This window comes from Dromaius novaehollandiae, chromosome 10 (assembly GCF_036370855.1).
Source record: "Dromaius novaehollandiae isolate bDroNov1 chromosome 10, bDroNov1.hap1, whole genome shotgun sequence".
In the NCBI taxonomy this organism is placed as follows: domain Eukaryota; kingdom Metazoa; phylum Chordata; class Aves; order Casuariiformes; family Dromaiidae; genus Dromaius; species Dromaius novaehollandiae.
The window spans coordinates 11,118,383-11,145,347 of record NC_088107.1 but is presented as its reverse complement, the minus strand read 5'-3'; the positions used below and the strand labels follow the sequence as shown (position 1 = coordinate 11,145,347).

The 26,965-nt window shown below is 39.1% G+C and overlaps 1 protein-coding gene across 10 annotated transcripts in view; it reads left to right on the top strand.

The window, feature by feature from the left end:
* ADAMTSL3 (ADAMTS like 3) overlaps positions 1–26,965 on the top strand; it is a 200,811-nt gene that overhangs the window by 135,626 nt on the left and 38,220 nt on the right. For all 10 annotated transcript variants that reach the window (XM_064517288.1, XM_064517287.1, XM_064517290.1 and 7 more), the window contains 8 exons: positions 1,169–1,326; positions 2,307–2,418; positions 4,836–4,974; positions 6,534–6,584; positions 10,819–11,023; positions 11,946–12,093; positions 13,588–13,672; positions 20,912–21,198. In XM_064517288.1, the coding sequence (XP_064373358.1) occupies positions 1,169–1,326; positions 2,307–2,418; positions 4,836–4,974; positions 6,534–6,584; positions 10,819–11,023; positions 11,946–12,093; positions 13,588–13,672; positions 20,912–21,198 (1,185 nt within the window). The remainder of the gene's footprint in view (positions 1–1,168; positions 1,327–2,306; positions 2,419–4,835; positions 4,975–6,533; positions 6,585–10,818; positions 11,024–11,945; positions 12,094–13,587; positions 13,673–20,911; positions 21,199–26,965) is intronic.

Below are 26,965 nucleotides of genomic sequence, written 5' to 3'. Positions count from 1 at the left end.
CTTTATAATGAAAGGGTGGGATAAATGGATGATTTGGAAAATACAGCAATACAAGGACATAAAACTGGACACAAGGATCGTAGTATGATCAAAGCTACCTGAGCTGGGTAAAATCCTGTTGAACAGCACCAGAGTGGCTATACTGTTGCAGGACCCAAAAGTCAGCCTGGAGAGCCTGACTTAGTTTATCTGTACCTGCAAGATTAGCTAAGCCATACCTTATATCCATAAACTCAAATAACTAGAAGTTGTTGATAAAGCAATTTCACTAAAAATCATTTTAATAAAAAGTTTTCCAGCTTAATTATAGCAATATGTAGTCCATGCCTTTCTTACTTGCACTGCCCTGAGAGACAGTAACACAAGCAGTGTATTTCAAGTCATGCATCTTGCTGTCCACGTACCATCTGCCGTGCAGAGCACAGAAATCCTACCTTCCTTGTGATTATCTTTCTTTAACTTCAGCCACTATAGTTCAGTCAGTTTGCTGGAAGTGACTCAATCCAAAAATGCTACTTCTGTCTTCTGGAAGTTGTAATCTACAAGTTTATTCTGTTCTGAAGGAATGCAGAACAGCAAAAAAAGGGTTTTCATCATCACCTCTTCCAAGAAAGTGTAATCCCATAGACAGTGTTGCCATTACCTCCTGCCCTCACGTTTTGTTAACGCAGGAAATACCCAGAATTAGGTTAATGACATCTGCAATGGGTAAAGTGATAAAGGTATTGAGGGGAGTGTTCAGTGAGTGTGACACCATTCAGGCTTCTCTGGAGACTGCTGAAACCATTAGGCTTGAATTGTGTGGGAGTCTGGATTGTTTTTCTGTGTATTGGTTCTATCCGTTTTGTGAGTTTTTCAGCTTGTCCTGCTGAATCTTTTGCTTGATAACAGACTACGTGTATAGCATGTGGTCTAGGAAAAACTGTCTAAGAGGTGCTTCTGGTATGAAAGAATAGTGTGGTCAGGCAGATGTTCCTGTCCTGACATGTCATGCAATTGTGTATCAACCTATAATCTGAAGCAGCTAGTAATCTCGTACGTATTCTGTGTGTTTTTAATGTGCCTACACTGCTACTTCCTGTGACACAAGGTTTGCAACATTACTTTCTGACTTCTTGAAAAGAAAGATCTCCTGTTTAAGCTTACAAATTGTGTGTTTTTTCCCTAGTTATAGAGTCAAAGACATTACAAGGAGACAAGGGAGAGCACAGTTTCAATGCTCCTGGAACATTTGTCATAGAAAATACAACTGTTGAATTTCAGAAGAGTGCAGACAGGGAAATCATAAAGATCCAGGGACCTCTTGGAGCAGATTTCATTATCAAGGTGGGATGTGCATATGTATAAGTCTACTAAGATACTGGAAGTATCAGCAATAGTGTAGGCAGCTGTCCATCCGCATGTAAAATCCTTTAGACAGCAAATAATCCTAAATTACGTCCAGACATAATTTATATTATCTTATAATTTATATATCTACTCAAATTAAAATATAGTGAGGTTAACCTCTTGGCTGTGGTGGAAAGTACCACAGACTATTTAATGATTAAAAATGGCTGAGACTTTTATTTTAAGTATTAGTGAAAGAATAGCAGCGTGGCCCTCTGCGTTGGGTTGATGCTAATCCAACTGAAGACTGCCACCTACTGAATCACACCATCGCTTCCAGCAGCACCCTCACGTCGCTTTTAGACATTGCTAATCCAGCTACTGACCACGTCTAGTCCTTTCAGTTACTCTAATGCCCAGACCACATACCAATGACTTGTATCATATGTGCAGATATTTTTGTGGATAAACAAACCAAGAGTTGATTATGCCAAAGGAGGGTAGTCATAGTTTTCCATTAAAAATGACAGGTGTTTCAGTGTTACCACACCGCTTGTCTTTGTTTTTCTTGTTGTAGAAATAGGTATTCAGTAATTCAGTATTTTGCACCTCTAATATTGCATGTGCAGTAGACCTGCCTGAATGTCAATCAGTATGCTTAGTTCATCTCCAGATCTAAATCTGTAGCAAATGTTGAAAATTTGGCCCATGATGAGGTAAAGCAGAAGCTCATGGTTAGGAACTTTGTCAGTCAAGGATAGATAGTCGGATAGAAAGGCATATTAGCACCTTGAATATCTTGACAAACGTGTTTGACTTTTGGAAACTTATATTTAATTGCGTTACTCTAGTCTTTTTTGCGGTCTTAGGCCTGTTGTCGTATTAATCGCTGAGCTGTTATTACCTATTAATTATGTTATGAAATATCATGAACAGTGGAGTACAGTATACACGTGTTGTAATGGAAATTTCTTTAGACTAGGTACTCTGGCACAAAAGACAGCGTGGTTCAGTTCTTCTTCTATCAACCCATCAGTCATCAGTGGAGGCAGACAGAGTTCTTCCCCTGCACAGTGACGTGTGGAGGGGGTAAGTGATGGCACTTCTCCGGGAGTGTTTACAGCTGAATATCAAAAGTGGGTGGTTACAAAATGAATGGTATAGGATTTGTGGTTCTTTGCAAAGGTTCTTTGCTAAAGTTATTTCTTTCCTCTTTATTGTTGTTTCTTCGCTACACTGAATTTATGGGACAGCTACTACAAACATCTATGGCTGGCTGACCCTAGATACTCAGTCCCGACGGTAGTGCCACAGCTGGCCTGCTGCAGCTTCTACTTTTGGTTTAAATGCTACAGTTTATCCAACGGTTAGACAAAGAGCAGCTCAGCTCTGCTACTGCTCATCCAGCCCAGCCCACTGTTTGTCATGTCTGGTCCTGCAAAAGTGTGGCCTCGTGCAGGGAGGAGATGTTGACATCGTAGATAGCAATTTCAGCTCCGCCAGTATTACCTCAATCACCTGAAAATCACAGTGGGAGATCAGATAATAATACTGGTGTAGTGATTTTCCTGGAGAATTTAAAGAAACGTGGTTTAATTAGTTACTTGGGACATGAGCAGAAGGAGTCAAGGATGTTTAAAGCACAAGAAATATGAGGATCTTTTGACAGACCATCTGTTTTGGCACTCGTACTTCACTTTAATCTGAAATGCAGATAATATATGTGTATAATATGCAGTCACACAGGAAACTACCTTATAAGATACTTGGCCCCCTGAAGTGTGATTCTTATTAGAAATATGAGTGGCAATATATATTCTCTGATCATCACATTGAATTTAAGAGTTTTTCCCTAACCTACCTCACAAGGAAAGAAGTATAAAGCATCACAGTTATTATTGTGAGGATCACATGTAAACACTGGATAATTGCCATAAAGGTAAATGTGTCCCTTTTTCACTCAAATCCAGCCTTATTCAGACAAATATTATGGTTTGAAAATTAAGGCTACATGTTAATCTCTTTGAAACTAGTCACTTTTCAATGCCCTACCTTGTATCTACATGTCTACAGTATGAACCAGTATCTCTATCAACAAAGTTTGACAGAGAGAGGCCAGTAACTGAAGAAGCACAGAAACTAAGCCACTGCTTACCTGTAAAAGTAATAGCATTAAGAATGGCAGATTCCTGAGGTGTGCAGGGAAGTTGTATGGCAGCTGCCTGGTTTGAACCTGTTATCCTAAAGATGATTTGGTCTCCAAACTGTTTGGCCTGTTTCATTGGCCCTAAACCAAAAAGTTCCTCATAGCAGGAATCGGTGTGCCACCATGCCTCATTTGAACGGTCCTATGTTTACTTCTGTAATCTCCATGGATCGGAGTGGGGAGCGTGGCAGGGGTGTTGCAGAAAGCACAGTCAAGCCTGAATGAGCAAGCATGTTTAAAAATTGTATTTATCTTATTTGCAAGTGGCAGATCTTGTGTGTCCCTTCAGTACTCACAAGAACTGGTACATACATGCTTTGAGCATTGGAACTGCTTAGTTCTCCTTTATGGTTATCACTCTCATGCATGATGACACTTTGAATCAGCCAAGAGACACATAAGTGAAGCCACTGATATATGATGCTAAAGCATTTTCAGTAGACGCTGGCTCTTATGCTGTTAGTTTATTGACTCCATTTGGATTTTCATTCTTGTGGTTTCAACCTTTTTTTTCCTCACATACCAGAATATCCTTCTTCTCTCCTCAGTTTAAGTCCAAGTCAGCTCTTCTCAATGAGTCTTTTTTTTCTTAGCCAAAAAAGCAAGCTAGTGGTTTATAAAACTCAGATCCTTTCAGTGGTTTATGAAACTCAGATCCTTTCTCTTAACCAGTCTTTCCACACAGATTTTTTTTTTTCTTGCACCAAGTAGTTACTTCAGGTTTTCTTTTGTTGGCTTTTCAACTAGGAATGTTCTTGAAAATATTTCTTCATTTTCTACAGTTTAACTGAACAATGTTTTTGGATCTCATATTCAATTCTTTTGGCTTTCTGTTTTAAGTATCTTTTTAGCATGCACGAGCGTGTAATATAGCTCTCACTAACATCCATGGTAAAGCCTGCTTGGGGGGGTGGGGGGGGGGGGATGTTGTACATGGTGGAACATGCAACACAGCCATGACTTTGTAGGGTCCCTCCATGACAAGTGGGCTGCTTCACTGCATGTATATCTGCGTCATATAAAAAATGTGTGTGCTTTTACTTGTCTCCTTAGAGTATTATCAAAATAATATGCCAGAGTCTCATCTAGCATCGGCACAGCTTAACATCAATTGTTACGCTGAATTGCCTTAAATGAAGATCAGGTCCTGTATGTTTCTAAACAGTTTTTCCTAGTTTAAAAGCAAACCAAGAAAAAGTAACACTGGAAATTGCCTGGATGGACAACATATTATTTGAGAAAAGAAAGCTGTTTGCTTATCTCCCTCTGTTACCAGCATTTAACTTTGTATCTTCTTTAGGTTATCAGCTTAATTCCGCTGAATGTGTGGATATTCGTCTGAAGCGTGTTGTTCCTGATCACTATTGTCATTACTATCCAGAAAATAAGAAACCAAAGCCCAAGCTAAAAGAATGCAATATGGATCCCTGCCCTTCTAGGTTCGTATGACAAATATTTAAGTATTATGGTATCTGCAGTTACTAAGGAACAAGCAATCATATTTATTTAATTTTGTTTCTTTTCATCTTTAGAGTTACTTAATCTTGGTTCGTTATGGCATGCATTAAAGGCTGACATCTAGCAGCATTGTTAATGGTCTGTGGCACCTCCTCAGTGTTGTAGAATAGGAGGAGACTTTGTTTTACACAGAGGTGTTGCAAATATCATTTTGTCTTTGTTTAAGGGCTAACTCTACTTTAGGTGTTTTGCCGAATGGTGTAGCTTTAGTACATGGATTTGGGGGGTTGTGTGAGGAGGACAGACTGTTTGCCTGCTTTTGGATTTATTGATGCTGCCATTCAGGACATCTCATTACAGGCAGGCAGTAGCTGCTTTTCTCACTCAGCATACAGTTTTTGCACATGGTTTATCCTGGTTTATTCATCTGCCTACCATTAAAAATCTCATTCTTCATTCACATTGTGGATTTGTCACTTAATAAGTAAAGTTTAGGAGGGGTTTTGTTTTTAGAGGGGTTTTTTTTTTATGTTACAAGATGAAAAAAATTCTAAGTAAATATATTTGTGGTACAAATACCACAGAATATTATTGCCAAATTATAAAGGCTACAGTATACATAAATTGTATTGAATTGCACTATGGTATTTCAAACCAGCTTTTGGATTGTCTGGTGAGGTTTCCTGGCTGTGCTAAAGTATCTTAAAATAACATCACAGTATCAAGTCCCAGAACCTCACATTAATATGCCAGCTGGCTGGGCTAGAGTTATAGGCAAGAAGAAAAGGAAACCCTCTCAATGGATTTCATTTCCTATAGCTAAACTGTCCATTTCCTTTCATTCCTGTTGAACATAATCGTTGATAGTGACCTCTAACAGTTATAGATGTGCAGACTTTCAAGTTTTTTTCCTGGAGAGTTGATCACTATGTGGAGCAGTAAGAATTCATAAAGCTTCATAGCAGTGGGTGCCAAATGTTACAGAGCTGGAATGGGAGAATTAAAGAAAGGGTATAATTAGCTTTTTCCTTGCATCTTTAGCCTACACAGTCAGAAAAAGTGAAAATACTCCTAGATATAATACCATATTTCTTAGCCTTTGAACTAAAGCTACATGCCTGCTCTGTGCTGTGCAGCTGGAGAAAACAGCACTAGAAGGGTCCTAAGCACCATCCAGGACCTATTTAGAATTAATCCTCTGATGCATTTATTTCATTGCCATTCATCTTCCAGAAACGTATGTATTACAGATATATGTGTGTAACTATTTTCTTCTTAATAATGTTACACAGGCCTAAAGGATCACAGATGATAAAGTTCTTTGCAGAGGGTTGTTCATTTCCTGTTTTTAGTGGAATTAAGTGGGGAAATTGTATGGTGAATGTATCTCTATCCCTTCAGAAAAGTTGGGAGTATGAGTCATGGTTTTCTGCAGGAGTATCCTGTAATTGCTTACTTTGAGCATGAACATGTACAGCAGATAAATGCTTTTACATCTTGGATATGAGAAATAACAATGTAATATTTATTTTGTTGACAGTGATGGATTTAAAGAAATCATGCCCTATGATCACTTCCAGCCACTTCCTCGGTATGTATCATCAGGGTAGCATATGTGTTGTCAGCGTTAGCGCGATTTTCACTGCAAATGTAGTATTTGAGTACAAAGGTCATGGAACATCATCTTCTGAATTTTGCTGTACAGGAAAGCAAGTTGCTAAAACAATCCTGTAAACATTTTTAATGCTTGTGGTTGATTTCAGTGTGCTCTCAATGATTAGCTTCATAAGAGGTTAATATACCCTTCTTGAAAATACAGATGTGAAAAACTTCAGAAAAGTGTTATCTCCCTAAGCCTTCTGCTACACTGTTGAAGAGCCTTTCAATATCTCCTTTAAAAAGCATGTATGAATTGTTTAAAGATTTTTAGTTTGAAAATGTATGCACTGAATATATCCATTTATACAAACAGACCTCCCTTGTTGCAGCCCTGCATTACAGGGCTCTCTAGAAATTTCTTATTCCCTTAAAAGATCTTATTCATCTGCTCTTCTCATTATTTAGACCTACAGTCTACTTATTGACACCAAAGCTGACTTAGCACTGTAAAGATATCGAGTTGTCTGAATATGTATTGCCTACAATTAAGTCATCAGAGCACAAGTTCTTTTTTTTTTTTTTTTTTTTTTTTTTTTTTTTTTTTTCCTTAACCTGTGTCAATCACAGGAATGTAAACCTTCTCTGGAAGGTTTAAATATTTTGTAAAGGATGTTAGGACTTTAAAAGTATTGGGCCAGATCTACTGTTAATGTCAAGAATTCTAGTTGATGGAGACAGATGTATATTTATCCCAGCTGTAGCTCTGCAGTATTGTATCATGAATAATGTATATTTTTCTAAAGAAGAAAATATATGGGGTAATAAGAATGAAATCATAGACTTGCATGGTTCAATGGAGCTACTGATAACAGCTGATGTACATGGTCAGAGTTATCTCTGTAACAATTTATGCTTCTTGTGGATCTGCTGCCCTGTGATATACTTTGGCTTTCATACATAGATTGAGACTTTTTTCCCCCTCTGTGGCCTTATACTGTAACATTTCGTAATTATTCTGTTTCTCTCTTCGATTTCTTCTGCCAATTCTACTGTCAGTTCCTTTGTGCTTCAGATCTCTTCCGGAACTCAGCACAATTTATTTACATCAGTATTTCATCTTCTGAACTGATCGGAGCTTGGAGACCAGTTAGAAGAGAAATTTAATCTCCCTCCTGTGCTTTACTGTGCTCAGCATGTTTGCATGACACTGTGGTGAGATAGATTATGTCTGTGATAAAGCTGTGGGCAGGTTCTCTTATTTCAAACGTTAAGAACTGCAGACAAAGGCCCACCTCATTTCAACACCTCGGTGTGCACTGCTGGAAGGTACCCTGGTCTTCCTGGACTGTAAGAGGGCTGGGAAGGGCTCAGTGTTGGTACTGTCAGGTAGAAAGTGAGAAAAAACAGGCCAAGCAGAGTCCTTTCACTGGGGGGGAGAGATGCTTAAATAAACACAACAGGGCCGTAAAAACATCTTTTCCAACTGGAATTGCTAAGGGAAGACAGCAGCTGGAACAATCAGTTTACCTGCATCATGAGGTGAATCTGGTCCAGCCAGGTTGCAAGTCTTGCTTCAGCATAGTAGAGTATATCTAGTCTGTGCTGTTGCCTTTGAAGTAGTTGCAATGCAGTAGTCTGCATCAGTTCTCCTGAGGTTGTTTCCCCCTTTTCTTTCAGCTTTTTTTTTTCTTACCTGTTCACCTGCTAACCCAAGACTGCTCTTGCAAAGCAGGCAGAAAACCAAAGTGCTGGAGATATGCTTGAGCAAAGCTGTACAGGGTCGCTCACCTTGACCAGCAGTCATGCATCACACCGCCCACATAACGCAAGGGCCACGTGCAGGGCTGCTTTGCAGTCCTGTGGCGTTCGCCACTACTTTCCCATTCGCACGAGGAAGTTGTGGGGAAAGTCATGGTGCGCATCTCAAGATCTTGAGAGTTCTCCTGTGGCTAGAGTTGTAAATGCCCCACTGAAATATTTTTACAGATGGAGAATTCTTTTGAAATAAATAGAAAAATTTCCCAGGACGAAAATTTTCTCTTAATGCTTTTGGAATACCTCCATTTATTTCAGACTTGTTGGACTGTTGAGAATCCCTGGACAGCTGCGGGTTCTGGCAAGTATCTCCTTGACTGCTTGCCCAAGACCCCCCTTTCCCCAGTAGCCATGGACCTCACTCCATCTTGAAAATGCTTATGGGAGTATGGGATCTGGAGTATGTTTGAAACTGATGAGATAAAGAAAAACAACCATAAAACTTTATGCTATAAACACTTGCGAGGCTAGTATAACATACAGCACAGTGAGCCTTATATATAAATCCATGAGCTGCTAATTCATTGAAAAGTTAATTGCTCTTTAGTTCCTGATATTCTTTTTAAAGACAACGAGTTAACACTGGCCACTCATTCAAGTCAAGGAAAGAAAAGAGTAGCTGTGGCTCTTCAAGTCTATTTTTCACTGGTGATATGATATCAACGTTTAGTCAGCTAGCTATATTCTGTGTGCTTTTGAGTATCTACCCTACCATTAAGGTTCTGTGGCTTGCTGTGTTTCAGACTCTCTCCTCTGTTGAGCTTAAACATGATTAATATGTTTTTGTAGACAGTTTAATGAATTGCTAAAAACAGGAAGTGTGCTTGACTTACCTACTAGATCGTAGAAAGTGGGTAGTAATTACTTAATTTTATCTTTGATTTATAGGCCTCTGCTTCATCTAATTGGAGATTATGGCTTCCTTTATGATATCTAGGTTACTCTTGATGAACTGATTTTGGTGAAATATTGCAGTACTTGCTGAGTCCACCATTCATAGCTGATATTTTTTTTTCGTGATCTTTTTGGAGCCACTGCAGTTGTAATATGAATAAGTTTTAAACCAACAAGACTCTGATAAGCCATGAAATGTGCTGCAGGACTCAACCATTTCCCAGGGCTTGGCTTTGGTTAGAATGGGTGGTGGAGAGGAAGCAGGGATAAGGGAAGCTAGGTGAAGGGCAAGAGAAGTTGTGTGGGACAAAGTGAAAGTTAGAGACAAATGCAATGATAGATGCTTGTAATCTGTGAATGTGGCAGGAGTGCAACATTATTGAGGTCATTCTTTAGTAGCTGATTATAGTTCTTTGTTGAAAAGTGGTTGCTTATTTATATGTTTATGGTAAGATGAACAAATAAATGAAAGTTTGTAACCTAATGTGACCACTTCTTCCCCCCCCCAGTTCTCACATTGGATGCTGCAACAGTTTCCCTCTTCATTGTGGTTAGCTGTAAGGTCCTGGGTAGATGCTCATTCTGGAGACATTCCCTCCCACCAGGCTTGTCATCCCTCTGTTGGAGGCTTTTGCCCCACAGCTCTGCTGTTTGACAGGACTGTGTGAATTTTCCTTAATCTGTGCATCTCCCTGCTTCAGGAGAAATAAGATAGGTCAGCCAAAGCAGCTGAAATGGATGATCAGTTGCTTTTTGCTTGAAGTGAGTTGGAAAGTGTGAATATGAACGTTAACAGCATACTACTGAGGGTGGGGAAGCTTTTGTAGAACTGCAGTGATGACCAGCCAGGAGTGGTGCCTGTCACAGTGAGATCTGTTCAGGGTCCCCGTGGATGAAGACAGTTTGAACTGACATGGCTAGTTTTGCCCAAAGCAGATATTAGAGTTCTCATAAAACTTCTTTCATTGGCAGATTTTTTAAGGGTCATCTGCACCGTGTGGGCAGTGGTAAGCAACTGTGGGTAATAACATCCTCAGTTGACACAACCAGATCTGTTCTTGTCTTTGAACCTCTCATAATCTCAAGCACATATGCTTCCCAGTTTCTTATAATGGTAATGAGTACAAGTAACCATGTAAATTAACTGTGAAAAACATGCTTTTTAGATGATTTAGACTATTTGCAAGTAAAATCATTTTAATAATCAAATTCAGTATATTTAATTTAGGGTCTTTAAGACATCTGTATGAGAATTAGGTTTTCGGTTATTTTAGGAAACTTGCTTAGATGTGTAGTTCTATTGTCTTCTCACTTTGTGGATGAATTTAAGCCTGGAATAATACAAAATAGTTCTGTAATTCAATGTATTTATATTCAGTGTGTGGCAATAGTCCAGCAACAAAATATCTCAATCAGTTTTAATGACACCAAGGTTGGATTCAGTATTTTGCACTTTTAATAGAGGTTAGTGGAATAAAAAAAGCCCTATTTTTAATAAATGTGAGTTCTTTTTCCAGATGGGAACATAACCCTTGGACTGCATGTTCAGTTTCCTGTGGAGGTGGCATTCAGAGGAGAAGTTTTGTGTGCGTAGAGGAGACCATACATGGCGAGATACTGCAAGTGGAAGAATGGAAATGCATGTATGCCCCTAAGCCCAAAGTCATTCAAACCTGTAATCTGTTTGATTGTCCTAAATGGGTGGCTATGGAATGGTCTCAAGTAAGTTGAAAAGTAATTTGGACCTTTATTCTTTTTCTCACTTTTCCCCTAAAGGGAGCCCCTAGCCTTGTGTTGCTATGTGCAGGACTCTTGAGGAAAAATAATTGCAAGCACCATTCATAGCACTTATTAGCATTTTGTCTTAAGTAATTTGACCTGGTAGTCAAAAAAGAAGTTAGTCATCTGTGCAGAGAAAAAGAGAATTATATATGCCTGTTGAATTGGTGTTTTACGGAGAGGAAAAATTAGAACCAGAGGTCAGGCCCCTTTACAATCAGGTTGTCTCCCACTTCTTGATAAATGTAACCTTTCACTTCATATAATAGCTAAAGGCATGGCTGTCTAGGGGCTGACATATTTGCAAGGGTGATTTTCCAGCATTCTTCTTACCTTTCATTATAGTAACAAGAGTATAGAGCCAATTTATCTTGGCTGCGGTTATCTGATCTAGTCAGATAGCTCAACACTTCTATAATTCCTTAGTTCATCCAAATGAGATCACTGACATATAGTGAAGGAACAGTTCTTGTAGCACGTCTGACCCAGCTTAAACTGAAAATGACCAAAAGCTGTGAGAGAGCCTATTTTCAGTAGATAGCCACCTTGGTTTTAGACTTAGCCAATCAGATAAGCTTTACTGAACTCGCAAAATCACTTTCCTTCCCAAAATTTAGACATTTTTTCCAGCATCAGCCTTTTTCTTAATTCATCAAGCAATGCAAGGTTACATTCAATTCATGTTTATCTGATACCTGATTGAGTAATTAAAGTTTTGTTTAGGGGCTTGAGCCAAAGCATGCTGAAGTCAGTGGAGAGACTTTAGTGAACATAAATCATCAATACTTCTAACTTACTATTTAGAAATATTTGTGAATATAATAAAAAAAGAAACAGAGTGAGATGGTTGTGTTGTCTCCTGTAGTGCACGGTGACCTGTGGCCGAGGCTTACGTTACCGCGTAGTGCTGTGTATTGACCACCGAGGACAGCATGTCGGTGGCTGCAATCCGCAACTTAAACTACACATAAAAGAAGAGTGCATTGTGCCAGTACCATGTTACAAGCCAAGAGGTAACTGGAATTTAGTGTGGGTCTGTTATTGTTTTACATTTTTGTTAACAGAATTAAAAGTCCCTGGTAACCTTTTTCAGAAATGCCAGAAGCTGGAATTTACTAGGACTTATTCCAGTCTTGGCAAAAGCAAGCATTTTCATTATTGGTGCTAGGGAAAAGTGTCCTGCAGATGTTCTTTGCTGATAACATGGCTCTAATGCCGTGCAGTGAACATGCTAACTAAATCTATACAACTTAGTCAAACTAGGAAAACCAGAAGTAATGAGTTCAAGGTGGGGAGGAGGAGCTGTTCAGTAACATGGAAATGGGGACAATACTGTGTGTGTATCGCCTGGGATCTTGTCCATTTTTGCATCTCACTAAATGTGTCAAGATTCTCAGTGGACTCCATCAGTTCATTAAGCTATAGCCAAACTAGTCTCCCTCTCTCTTCTCCGCTTTTGTATACTTAAGAGGTCTGTAACACTTAATGATGTAAATTGACAAATATTCTTTAAAAGAATTAGTAGGATGTAAAAGTGTAGATGGAAAGGTGAAAGGAAAAAAGAAGGATAGATGAAGTAGGAAAGTAGTATGTCCTATTCCATTCTTGTGCCTTGTTCATTTCTGTTCCTCTGGGCCCAGAAAATTTGGGTTGGTTCTACTCTCATTCTTTCAGCCTTTGTTTGAAAGACTATATTTCAGACATTCACAACTTGCCATAAAGATTTACATAGAAAAAGTGAAAAGTGTCTGTAGACAACCTCATGTTTTTCTTTAGGATGTTTGCAGACTTCAGTGAGTTCAGACTTCAGAGAGTTCTTCAAGTACAAAACTAATCAGGGTTAGATGCTATGCTATTATTTAAACCATGCAGTAGAAATTTTAAGGACCTTCTGGGGTTTTACTTAGGTTTGGAGGCACAGATGCTCAACTGGCTTACGCTGTCCCCAAGAAAAGTCATGATACAAATATGGGGTGTAGAGACAGATAAAAGAAGCCTAGTGGGGGTTTTTTCCCCCCTCTTTTTAAGTTGGGTTCTAATTGTGGGAAAGGTGGCTAGCTTAGGTAGTTAGCAAAAATAATGTTTCATATCAAAATTTTCTAATGAAGCCAGTCCATCCAGAGAACAATGTATGTTTGTTATCTTCTAAATTCCTTTCCAGCTCTAAACTTAAGTTGTGGTGATAATCCATTACACTGAGATACACATTATAGTCTAATACAAACTGGCTGCATTTGGGGAAGATGTGGGAGAGAAGTTAAAGATTAAATGGAAACAGTAATTGGATTACTGGTACCCTCTCACTAAAAAGTAGTGTCAGAATTGAACTGCAGCATCATGATGACACTTCCTAATAAATGATGTTTTACTATCCAGTACATTTTTACTTAGGAGCAATGGGTCAATAGGCAATGTAAAGAGCGAAGTGCTAATGTGAATAATGCAAACATGTATGTATTGCTTTGAATTTGAAGGAACTACTTATGCTTTTTTTCCCCCCTTACCAGAAAAAAATCCTGTAGAAGCAAAATTACCATGGTTTAAACAGGCACAAGAAATGGAAGAGACCAGAACAGTCTCAGAAGAGCCAACGTAAGTACGTTGTCTTTTACAGTGAAGAAACATTGCCAGCATATTTTGCAGATCATCTGGAATGAGTGCTGCTATGCAGTTTGCTTTGACATTTGGCCCTCCTTGGAGATGAGTTTTGTTGTGAGCTGTTCCTAATTTTACATCTCAACAACTTTGCTTCTGGAGCTCCTGTTCTGGAAGACACAGAACTCCTCTATTAATAGTGTCCTTACATCATTCAAGCAGTGCAAAGGGATCTTAGTTTACCCTAATTAAGCCTTAATTGATGCATGTGGAAGCATTTCAGTTTTATCCCAGTCATTGCCTTTACCTCAAGAATATAGTTGTCGTATTAAAAATTAAGAGGTACTTGGGAGGGCTGCCAGGGCTAGTGCATAAAAAAAAGTGAGAAAAACCTGCTCATCTCTGAACTTAGATGAATCTATGGGGATAGGCTGTGATATTTTACGTGTGTGTGTGTGTGTGTGTGTGTATAAGATTTGAATGTTGTGAGTCACCTTAAAAGCTGATGGGGTAAGCTTTGCAACACTTCAGTCCTTGATATGAAAGCATAACATAAATCCAGCTGCACTTGCTCCCATCTCTTACATGCTAGGGCATCTGCACAATTGCTTGTGCCTCTTATATACATAAGTGCATGAAGTGTACATACTATATTCAAAATATAGTACAGAATTTTCTAGAATAATAATTTTCTTTAAGGGTTTCGTGAAGATTTATGAGCTGTACTCTGTTGTAATTAGCCAGGATCTACACTTATTTGTAGCACTGTCAATTTGAAATAATTTAGATGAGCTTAGTGAAGTCACTTTGGATTTATACTGCTCTGAGTGCAGAGCATGCCCCATTAGTTCTTATTTTTCTTCCTCGAGCTAGCTATTCCTGATTTTGGCACATACCTACCAACAGGTGTGATCATGAGTAATAAAATCTTTACACCTGCACTGACTCACAGAAGAACCCCCTTGCCAAACAGGTGTTGCTTGCATAGTTACGGTGGCTGTACTCTAAACTTTTCACTGCTTTAGCATCTAAAGTCAAGTGTTGATCTACTGTGAGTGGTTATTTCACTCTTCAAAGTGGTGGCCCTGAATTCAGGCAGGGTGTAGTAGCAAAGATATAAAAAGATATAGAAATAAAGTATGATTGTTAAAGGCAGTGATGCAATCAAACGTGCCTGTTGAATGTTGGCATATCAGAATGAAAGCATATGAGATCATCTCTACAGAGGATTCAGCACAAAGCTATAAAAAAATCTTTGGCATTACAAAATCACACACAGTGGCATGTGATACACTGTGGAGACTGAGCTAGTGTAGTATTTAGTTTTTTAGGATTCTCTTAGCAGTATTCTGGTAGAATAAGCGAAGGAAGACTTGACAGGGATGCAACAGACTGACTTGGGAGACTGAATATAATAGAATCGAGCCACAAACTTGGTAGTGGGCTCACTTTTACTTTTTGCTAGCAAAGAGTGCAGTTATTCAAGTCTTCCTTGAAACAATGAATCTATTCCGCTGAAACCTCAAAGTGTGAATGCAGCCATGTGCATGAGTTCTCAGTGCCGCTCCCGCCACAGCTCTGCAGTTTCCTGGACTTTTTCCTATTGACTTGGATATTCTTAGTCTTACTTTGGAGACCGAGATTTTCCTCATCTTTCATTCATGATCCTAATCTTGTCCCAAGAATCTTTCCATCACACTTTTCAGAGGCATCTTCACCCAAGTCTGAAGGGTTTCTCCAGCCACTTCTTGCCAATGACTCTTCTCTGCCATTCTCCTCTTTACCATGTTGCTGGGGTTCTCCTGCTTTCCTAGTCTGGGTGCTCTGTGCTCTCCTAGGGCCCAAATGTAATGGTCCAGCCAGATTCCCTATTAGTTTGTTGTTACTGCTGCTGCTGTCTTCTGGCACCACATGCTCTTACCTTATTCTTCTGAGGAAGCTTGCAGGTAAGGAGAAATAAAAAATAATAGAGTTAAGATTACCTTGATGAGAATAATGAGTAACGTAGACTGATGCCTGCCTTCCAGCTTGAGTCAACCATGCTGTATGTCACGCTACCCTGTAACAAGAGATGAAGGGCTTAAGGGAGCCACAGCCATTGAACCTGGTTATTCAAGACCACGTTTTCCAGCAGAGCTGAACAATTCTGCCTTCGTTCCTTTTCTCAGGTTGCCCGTTGGTCACACGCACAGTGCTTTGCAGAGCAATTTCTCACATGATGGCTTAAATCTCATGCCCTGACTTCTCCAGTCTTTTCCAGCTGCAGTAAGATTTTTGGGTCAGAGTCTAGGATATAAAGAGAAACTGTAACAACATGTTGTTATTTCTCCCAGAGTAAACTGTAACATTATTTCCCTCTGCCTTGGGTATGTTTGACTTCGTTTTTTGTAATTTACACATGGCACAGCGTAATTTGCACATGGCACAGCGTGATAACTCATAGCCCACCTCTGCCTAGCTGGGGGTTTATGATACCCTTGGTAGAATGCCATCACTTTTAATTTCAGTCATTCTCTTGTCATCCAAAGTAAAACCACAATATGGAATCTCAGCTTCTAGTCCATCCTTTCATTATAACTATCTTTCTGTGCTTTTGGGTGATACTTTAGTTGATAATAAATAAGAGGATAAATGCAGCTGTGTTTTAGAACCCACAAATGATGAATATGCCAAACTAGCTTGTGGAAGATAAATACTTCTGCTGCTGTGGTCTACCACGGCTGGTGTCCTGAATTTATATAGAGGGTGAGCATTCAAAAGCTTTTTTTCTTTTTTATTATTAGCAAAAAAAAAAAAAAAAAAAAAAAAAAAAGGCTGCCCTTAAAGTGAGGCCAAGAAAAACGTAGGTCTGACCTTTTCAGTTTTTAGTTGTGGAATGTGATGACAGTTGATACCAATCATTATTTTAAACATTCCTCCCTCGAGCATTCTTAGTTACAGTGGGATTCGCAGAGAAGCTTCAGCAAGAGTATGCATCTTTTTTTTTTAATCACGAGCTAAAGAAATAGACACCTCGCTGCCTTTCTTTCTCATGGTTTAGGACAAAATTAAAATGTTTTCAGAAACATGTTTTTCCAGCAACCTGAGCTTAAAAAATAATCACCAGGTTCACAGAGTTGCACTAGCTAAAAGTGAAATGTGGTATCACAAACGTTCCTGCTCGTTGCATTGCTGAGTCATTTTTACAGCAATTTTCCCACTGCCCAATTGAGAGAGAATTAAATATTTTTCCCTGCTTTGTCTCTGAAAGTGGGCTGGTAATTTAGTCCGAAACATTATGCTTGGGGTTGATGAAATGTGTAGCCATGCAGCTCTGCTCAGAGCAGGCGAGAGCGGTGGCTCGGTGATGAGCAGGGTGCCCGGGCCGTGGCAGTGCTGCTCCAGGAAGCAGCCAACGTTTCAGATGCTTCCGCAAACTTTTATCCAGGCTCCTGGGAGCTGTAGGGTGGGACTGCAAATATCACAAGAGCAGCCCTTTTTCAGGATTTAGGCATTTCCTGCCTTAATTGAAAGCAAGGACTGTAGGCAGGAGGAAAATAAAATAGTAAGAGACACCGCGTTTTCCAAGTCGCTGGAGAAGGCTGTGGTGGGTCGTGTTTTCAGCCCAGATTTGATTAGGTCGGGTTGGGCTGGTCTGTCCCAGTTTTACCATCAGCAGTTGAGATCACTGCTTTATTCTTCAGGTCATCCCTCGCTGGCTTTCTCTGAGTGTGCCAAGTGAATGCACGCTTCCCTTACTGTGAGCCTGAGAATACCATGTGGGGGATGTATTCTCCACTGTGACTGCAGTGTGTGCATCATTTACACCTGTGCAAATAATTTTAGTAGCATTTGAGCTCTACTTTGCACTGCTAAGAATGACTGTACAAAAAAAAAAGGCTGATTGTGAAAAGCTGTGCCTGCTCTCCTTTGCAACTTTTCTTTCCTCTTTTTTTTCTTTATTTTCTATTTATCAGAAAGAAGAAAAGGAGTCTCATCTACAGACTTAATTAAAGGTCTCAGAAAATTTGCAGTTACTGTGATTCTCTCTGTTCCATTATAAAACTTCTGATGATCTACAGGGCATTGCAATATAAGAAGTGCTTTAATGTTACTTAATCCTGACCTGAGATCACTCTGAGTGTACATTAATCAAAGGCAGAGTAAATTTCCATTTGCTTCAGAGAAGTATTGAGTCCAAAGCATTGCCGTGTGTGCTGTGAATGTCACTCAATTGTAAATAAATCACTTCTGAGGCTGAAGGATAATTTATTTTAATGATCTCTGTTACAGCCTTTGGTAGTGCATGTGTTAAATAACAAAAACAAAAACAAAAAAAACCCCCCAAAAAAACTATCCAAACTCAAAATTTAGATAAAACACCAACCTCTAGAGCTCTGACACTGTTCAGCCAGTTCCACGCTCTCATTTTGTATTATCAGCTTCCATTGGCTTCTGTTAAAGGTACTGAAAGTGTGACATTAAAAAGGTCTTCCCCTGAAAAGTTCTATTATTTAGGATTTTGGCGGCTAGGTAGTCATGTGACTAGCTTAGCAAATGGCAAGGTAGAATTAAAAAAAAAAAAAAAACCCTAAAATTCTCTTTAAGCTTGCACTGCACTGTAAAATCCCAGACACTAATATTCAACAGGAAAACCTCAATTACAATATAGTCTTGCTATAAGTCAAAGAAAAAATGCTTAGAATTTTCTAAGTTTCTTTAAAAATCAATTGGTTGCTGAATGAAAGAAGTACTGTGGTTCAAATTTTCCTTTCAAACAGTTATGCAGCATTTCAAAGGAATGCATCATACATTATTTTTGGAATGTTTTAGTGCATTCAACTAACAGTATACAAAGTTAATACTAATTTCTGGTATGTTGCCATCATGCTTTTTACCAAAAAAAGTTCTTTTCTTTCAGACTGTAAAGTGTTAGGTGTGGTTTGAACACTTTTTAACTATAGATGTCCATTAGTTTGATTTTTTCGAATTAGGTTCATGACTACAGATAGATTAATCTTTTTCTTTTTTCCCCTATAAATAGATCAGTTTTGGAGAGAAAAATCATATTTTTTTTTTATGCCTGTCCACAATGGACTTGATCCAATAAAGCACTTGAGAACAAGTTTAACTCTGACCATGTTATAGTCCTGCTGACTTCAGAGGACTGCTAATATGCTTAAAGTTAGGCATGTGCTTAATTGTTTTGCTGGGTCAGGGCCGTTTTAACGTGGCGGCCCTTGGTGGTCTGGATGCCTCTCTTTGGAAAGATTGTGAAATCTGATGATTCAGGGTAAAGCTGATTTTAACTGTGGCGTAAGAGAAAGTCTTCCCTTGTAGCAGCTTTTCCCGCAGATGTTCAGTTAGAATTTGTTATCAAAAACATCTGGATGTTGTTGATCCATCAGCCATGTCCTCGGACCTGATGGGCCATTAGGTGGTACCAGGATGGCATTTATGCTGTTTTTATAACTGTAGGACACAACCATCCAGCATTTTGACAATACCTGTTCAATAAAAATCAATCTGGTCATGTGCTTCCAAGATTGTCAGACTTGTGGACTGAGGAATACTCTTAGGTTTTCCTTGGTTTCAGGAGGCATTGGGGATACGGAGCCCCTCACCAAAGTCTGTCAGCATCAGGATCCATGTGACTAAAACTTTGAGCCTCCGTTAAGGAAACTTGGAAGTGACAAACTTTGACATCTTCACTTATCTTTTTAGAAGCGCTGTAAAGGTATTTCATCAAGAGCTCTTTGGAGAATAGTCAGCTACCTTGTAACTTTTATTAGAGGAGGGAAGAGCAGCTATTTTCCTCCTCTGCAGGACATGTTGTGTGTTGAGTGGCTGCCCCAAGGACAGCGTGGGTGACCACCCCCAGGGCTGAGCTGAGTATCATTATGGGCTGCCCAGTCATCCGGCCTCCTTTCTCTTTTGATTCTTCCTCTATGTATACCTGCAAGAAATAGATGGCTCAAGGTGATTAACTTGTCTGCAGAATCAACCACGCTGTGCTGACGTTTTTCTATGTTGACTGTATATATATGCAGAGCGTAAATACTTGCTTTTGTCCATCTTGCCTAACTAACTGTACTTACATTCTTAAGGCTGCTTTCTTGCAGTAAAGATTATTTTTAATCAAAGAGGGAGAAAATCTTTGGATCCTGATTTGGATTTTTCCTTCTTGAAACATTTTTAGTATTGGTCATATAAATTCTCATATTTCTCAATCTCTTTTTTGATCATCAGCTGCATTTGAACATATAATAAAGAGAAGCAACTGCAACCTTTTGAGAAAAAGTCCTGTAAAACTCTATATTTGACTTCATATAAATTGTACCCCAAAGCCACCCAAAATGACGTTGTTAATGAAATTTGGCTCCTTGGCTTTAGTGTCATTTTGAAAATTACTATCAGATATTAATGTGACCCTTGAAGTAAGAGAATATTATAGACTAAAACTCCCTTTTCTTCAGTAAATTCATGATCTGTAAAACAAGATTTTATTGTAGTTCATCAGGAGCATAAAGGCTTTCTCATAGAAATGATGAATTATAGCCTGAGCAGGTTAGACCTCTTTATTGAAGATGAGGGGCTCTTTACAAGATTAAATCTGGACAGCAGCCTGAAGTATTGGGCATTGGAGATGGCTGCATTTGAAAAGTGCCTTTCTTTAGTTCATCGTTATTACTATGATGTACAGTGACAGCCCTTCTCAGAAATTTAAGCAGACTGCAAATATACTTTTGGCATATGCCTAACTTTGCATACCTGGGGAGCCATTGAATCATATGTATATATATGTATATGTGTGTATGTATATGTATGTATGCATGTATTCATGGAGTTTCACCTTATTTATTTATTTATTTATTTTTTACACCACTTAGGGAGTTTGGGAAAACCTTTAGGTTATGTCCTTTCCCCCCCCAAAAAGAATACAGCTTTCTCTGTTCCTCATGATTTTTCTTTTTCTTTTTTTCTTTTTTCTTTTTTTTACCTTCCCCTTCCTTCTCCTCTTTTTCTCTATTTTTTTCTGTTGTATTTATGTATTTATTGAATTTTGAGGGATGGTCTTGGGTGGGAGACAAGTGAAAGATTTAAATAACTATGATTTTTTTTAACTATCAGATAGCGTTATGCATCATCTGCGTGGCATATAACCTGTACATTTATATCTTTGAGCTGCATTTTAACTATGTACACAAGTACATGGAATTAAATGCCAAGTCTTCCCTGCACTGTGGTTATTTGCAGGTTTATTCCTGAACCGTGGTCCCCATGCAGTGCCACGTGTGGCAATGGCATACAGGTGCGGGACGTGAAGTGCCGAATTCTTCTCGCTTTTACTCAGACTGAGGTGGAACTGCCGGAGGAGGAATGTGAGGATGTTAAGCCACCAACAGAACGCGGATGTCACCAGGCACCCTGCGACAGTGATCCTGTCCCCTACACGCCAGAGTTTTCCCATGCTGAAGAGGGCAGTTTGATTTATGATTGGGAATACATCGGCTTTACTCCTTGCTCAGCCACGTGTCTTGGAGGTAATTTTATTTATTTATTTATTTTTACCATGAGTTGTAGAATTCAACACTGTTCGATATTGTTGGGATTTTCTATTAGTGTCACCCCAAATTAGCTACACTGATATGTAGGAAAAATGCAGCCTCAACTTTTAACTTCTTTCTAAAGTATTTCTAGAGTATTTTAAACCAGTATGGTTTCTTGAAATCCTGTGTTCAAAAAGTGAGCTTCATTTGGTTAAATAAGATCTAAAAAGTTGTTGGTGCAGCAGTTTGCTTCAGTCTTGATACTGCGGTTATCATTTTTGTGCTATTGAATGTTGCAAAGTATAAGCTCCGCTGTCAGGCAGTTGATGGTACCAGCATGTTAAATGCATCGGTCATGGGCATGTTTCAATGGTCTTTCTTTCCATAGGAACTGAAAATGTATAGTTTCAAAGTTAAAATTCTCGTGTTAGTTTCCCTTATCTTCCAAAATGCTGCAATTTTCTGCGTTATAGTAGAGACACAAAATTGTAATTAGTGAGGCTTGATTTCAGTCTGACTGGCATGAAGATCAAATAGGAGTTTGTTTAGGGTTTGGTACAGTATATCACTCCATAGGAACTCGGTGCCATACATCTGTCTGCAAGTAGTTAGGCACATTCCTCCTTGGATGTAATCGAATCTGCCTGTCGCCCTAAGTACATGTTACTAGACAAGGTTGCTGGTGTTGCTACTTCATACAGTACTTAGGGACTGAACACAAAAGTGAGTTATGAAGTGTTAAGTGGAAGCAGTGGAATTGTGAACACACCTATACATGACAGGAATGATGACATCAATGGGAAGCGAAGACAGTTGTACCCACAGAAGAAATATAAAATGTAGAAAAGGGGAGAGCAGCAGCAGCTGGAGTTGAAGAGCCAGTCTAGAGCTCATAGAAAGTGGCCTCCTTTGTGTTACTCACCAGTTCAAAACCTGAAGACAGAAGTTGGGAGGGATGCCCCAGAACACTATCAGCAGGCTGGTAAGTGACTGATAAGAGCCTCCTTTATCATTTCCTACTGTTCTTTCCTGATGGGATTAATCCATAAGAACAGCAGCACATGTGATCACAAAAGGTGGTGGATCCCATTCCCCCTGCTACCTTCAGTGGGCGTTATGGATGGCAAGGTGGAAGAGGCTATAGCTCAAAGTATACATACACACATACATGTAAATAAAATGTGACTTGCTAACAGTTGTGACAGTTACTGGGACAGGTTGTCTCTGTTTTTGCATTTTAATGAGATGATTTTTTTTAAGAAATAAGGAATTGCATTCTAAAGCAGAAATAAGGTTTCCATTACCTCTGAATTTTTAATTCTTTTTTTTTTCCATATCTCAGCTGATTTTTGTAATGTGCAATCACTTTATTGCCATCCTAAATCCACATTGCTACTGCTTTTAGCCAATATCTTTTTCAGGAGGATTCAAAATCTCAAAATATTTTGAATTTTGAGGAGATGAGCAGAATTCTGGACTAAAATAATCTCTCTTTCTTTGCCTGCCATTACACATGTGCATGCTTACATTGTCTGTGTTTCACACGTGTGTTTGCCCATCCATGCAAAAATGTCCACATGAAAAATTGTGCTTGCCAGTTAAGGGTAACTTAAGGAAGCTGTTCTGAAGACAATAACTTCATTTGCCAGCATAAAACAATCTTAAAATGACTAAAGAACAAAATCATAAGTTTGCTTTGATTTTGTTCCCAGTGGAGCTGAGTGGGAATTCTGCTGTTGACTTTTAGCCCTTTCATGAATTTGTGAGGTTGCTTGACCCAGAATTTTCCTATAAGCATTCATGAAAATCTAACCGTTTGTTGGAGATGGAATGGAAATGAGCCATTTAAAGAAGTCTGAAAGTAAAATATCTTTTTGTGTTCTTGAGACTTCTGTGTTATCACCAGCCCTATGTCTAGACATTCTTCTGCGTGCTGCTCCCGGGAAATGTGGGTAGCTGTGAGGACGTTTTATCAATGAACGGCTTCTGCAGTCCCTGTGCTGTCATGCTAGTTAGGCAATAGTGAATTTATCCTTCTATCAGTTCTGTGCTGCTTGCTGCCTTGGCAGACGCTTTCAAACAGACCAAAAATTACCTGCCGATGAATAGTTTTAAGGGAACCAGACATCTCTTCTGTTTCCAACTTATTGCAATGTACTAACTAATGATCTCACTGTGTCTACTATTTTTCCATTGTGTAGTTCAAAGGATCTGATCCATTTCTGCTAAGTTTTATGTCCAAATCTCATTTCAATTAGATGAACTTTTTAGTTACGAGAAATAAATGTTGTCTGAGTTTGGAATATCCCCATGTAATGTAAATTATATTAGGTACTTTGTCTCTAGTAGGTATGTATCTAGCAGTGGCTATTAAAATAAATTCCTGTGGATTTCTGAATCCTTGGAACTTCCCCCCCTGTTTCTAGCACTTGCCTGTCCTGAATGAGGGAAAAGCCGGCGTCGGCGAAGCCGGCTGCAAGCTTTATGGCCGCTGCTTGAGCAAGGACTGAATCTCTGTTTCAGTGCTTGTCACTTACACCACTTTTTTAAATCCGCATGCAGACTAGACATTTAATTTGAACTCTCCCCTGGCCCCTCTCCTAAGCAGAGGTAAAAATGCAGACGGTAACGCTCTTTCTGAGGTCAGAGAATTACCGAGATAGAGCAGTCTGCAGCTCGTTATCGAGCATCAGCTCTGCCTGCGAGTTCAGTCTGTTCGCAAGGTTTAGCGGCCTGGTAGCCAGGCGTCTGTGGGCAATTTGGGTGCTTTCTGCACCCGTCTGGGTGGCTCGTGATGCAGCATATTGGGTGCCTTGAAGCTGTTGCCCTTGAGGACTGCGAGGCTGCGCTGTGCCTGTTATCACGATTAATACCTCCTCCATCAGGCTTTCCAGGAGCGCAAATAAAAGTTCTCCAGATTGATTTGTCATGAGACAGATGTCACGTTTAACATCCATAGGAATCTGGTACCACCCAGAAGACTAAAGAACTATGTATTTTGTCTTCAGTACCTGAAGAAATCCCAAGCTGAAAATGAGCCAGCCATGTGCCCTGGCAGCAAAGACGACTAGCAGCGTCCAAGTAAAAATTGCTTAGAGAACTCAGGATGTGCCTTGATTTTCCCATAATGTTTTTTTTTTTTCAATCTGAAAAACTTTGGTCCTCTTGCAGAAGCCCTCAACATAAGCATAATGTTAATTTTTGTGGATTATCAGTGAGAAGTAATAGTAATTATCAAAGTAAAGAGTATGACGGCTAAAAAGAAATGTTCCTCTTGCAGTCTGTAGTATTTCTTCAGTGTTGTCGGTCAATTAACTAGTGAACACTGTTTTAAAGGTATGTTCTCTATTAAAAAATAATGGAGATCTCTGCTCAAAAATATCTTTAATTGTAAAGGCAAATTCTAGTAATTCCATGTAATTCTTATTATTTATATTCCAAATGCTTCAAAAAACTATGATTCAGCCCCCCAAAGTCATTATATTGGCTTAAAAATAATGAGATTAAAAAATAAATATTTATCTAGTTCCTTTTTTTCTTTTCTGTAGCTTGTGCTTTGGAACCTTTAGGGTGCCATCAGATTGTATTTTCAGGCTTTTGTCTGGACCATAATGGCTAAAAGTTTACTTTCTTATTTATAAGAAACCAGAGATTCTTAGCAAATCACAGGATGCCAGCCATGTTTTAAGGGCTTTTAAGAAAAACAATGAGTATGGTGAGACTCGAAAATAGAGTTGAGAGCATTTGCAATAGCGTTGTAGGTAATTTGGTAACTGGTTACTTCTATGAGGAGTTTCACTAACTACAGAGACCAACTGTTTTACAAGAGGACCGTAAAATAACATTGCCAGTTTCAATAGATTTACAGCGAGACTCAAGCACATGCGGTACTTGGAGTTTCTCCTGGGTTGTTTTCAGCCAATAGTGTGTATTTTTAAGTAAGCATCAAGCTGAGACTATTTGATAGAAAGAGATGACTGTTCTTCCCCTTCCGAGTACAGAGCTGGCTTGCACCATTTACACAGCAACTTTCACCCTCATTTTCTTTTTACTCTAAAAAAGGCAGGACCAGAAAGTCTGGGTTTTTTTCAGACATCCTGATTGTTTAACACAGCTTCGTGCACTGTATATTTCATTGCACAGAAAAGCTTGTAAAAGAATGTAAATGTATGTGGTTTGAATGCTGGGTTAAAATAGAAATATTCCATTTCACTAAATAGTAGGATAATTACTACAATAGTGCATCAGATTACTGTAAAAATACTTAATGTTCCCTACTGCATACATAATGTTTTAGTTAAATTATCTACTATGTTTACATTATAAGCCAAGAAAGTCATACATATAAAACTTTGCTTGTTTGAATAATAGATTTTTCCATTTTCCAATCTATATAGAATAAGAAATTTATCTATAATGGAAGTTCCCAACCAAGATAAAATTATACCCAGGGGTGAGAAATCTGGTTAATTTTTGAGACATTTTCACAGCAGAGTTCAAGAGTGCTGCATCAATTTAAGTGGAATTATTTATTTAAATAGAGTCCCTGGCTGAAAACAAGGGAGAGGAAGGAACAGGGTGGCGGGCATTTTTAACAGCTCTGCAATATCTGTTTCATACTTGCAGCATCAAAAGAGGGTGGTTTTTTTTTTCTGTAAATAAGGGGTATGTTGGAAGAAATCACTACTATTTGTGCCTGTAGTTAAGCCAAAGCAAAGATCTGCTGCATATCAACCTTTTCTTGTGGTAACACAATCAAAGCCAGGTCGGGACAGCAATGGCTTAATGAACTGCAGGTGGCATGTTGCATTGAAAAAGCCTTAGGTGGTGTGACGTGCCTTTTGTTTGTTTGCCTGAGCAATTTAGGTTTTGTAACTCTGTGATATAAAGTTTCCATGGCATTATTACTGATTTAGAAGGCCTGAGAAGAGTCTCATTTTGTTGCCCTCCCTTGGGTAAGGTATTTAGAAAATTATCGCTCGTCACAGCGCACTCCAGAGCGACGTGGCTTTTGACTGTGACATTCCCACATGAATGCAATAAAGGCAGCAAAACTGAAGGGGCGTAGCATAAGGTATAGAGATTACATGGATGCTTGACATGTGCTTGACTGCTCGTCTGGTAACGTCATTCGTAGCCCATGCTCTGCCAGAACACAATCTCTAACCTTCATTTGTATCCCGCGTGCTGTCAGCCTGGCAGTCCCTATGTAAGGGAACAGGGAGGCCGCTCCTGCTAAACAAATGCAGAAGGAGGAAGCGGGCAAAGGGTTTGGTTCCCTCTGTTGGAATAAAATACAGAGTTCTAGAAAACATGATTGTGTAGTAGTATGCCTTGTTTGGGCATTTTCATGTTTGGATTATAGCCTCATGGTGTTTGCTGATGAAGGTTTCTTCTCAGCCCTGCTAGTGAAATACTAACGTGTGCCTTCCCTGTAATTCTCAATACTTTGATATAAGAGCAATGACTAGGTGGTCAGTCATATTTAAGATCAGGTCTTCTGTTCCATAAAAGTTCATTGCTTTGTAGATGTAGTCAAAACATTTATATAACAAGGTCTTTCTGAACTGAAAATGAGTCCCAGAAGGGATCAAGAGGTACCAGAGAGCCTGAAAGAAACTGGAATCTACGTTACTGCACGAATCACTGCTGCTATATACCTGTTTGCTATGCTAAAATGTCTGAAATAGTAAGAGTGTCACAAGGAAGGAGTGTGATCTTGGCTGGCTAAAGATGCTGGACTGCAACAGAATTGTTTATA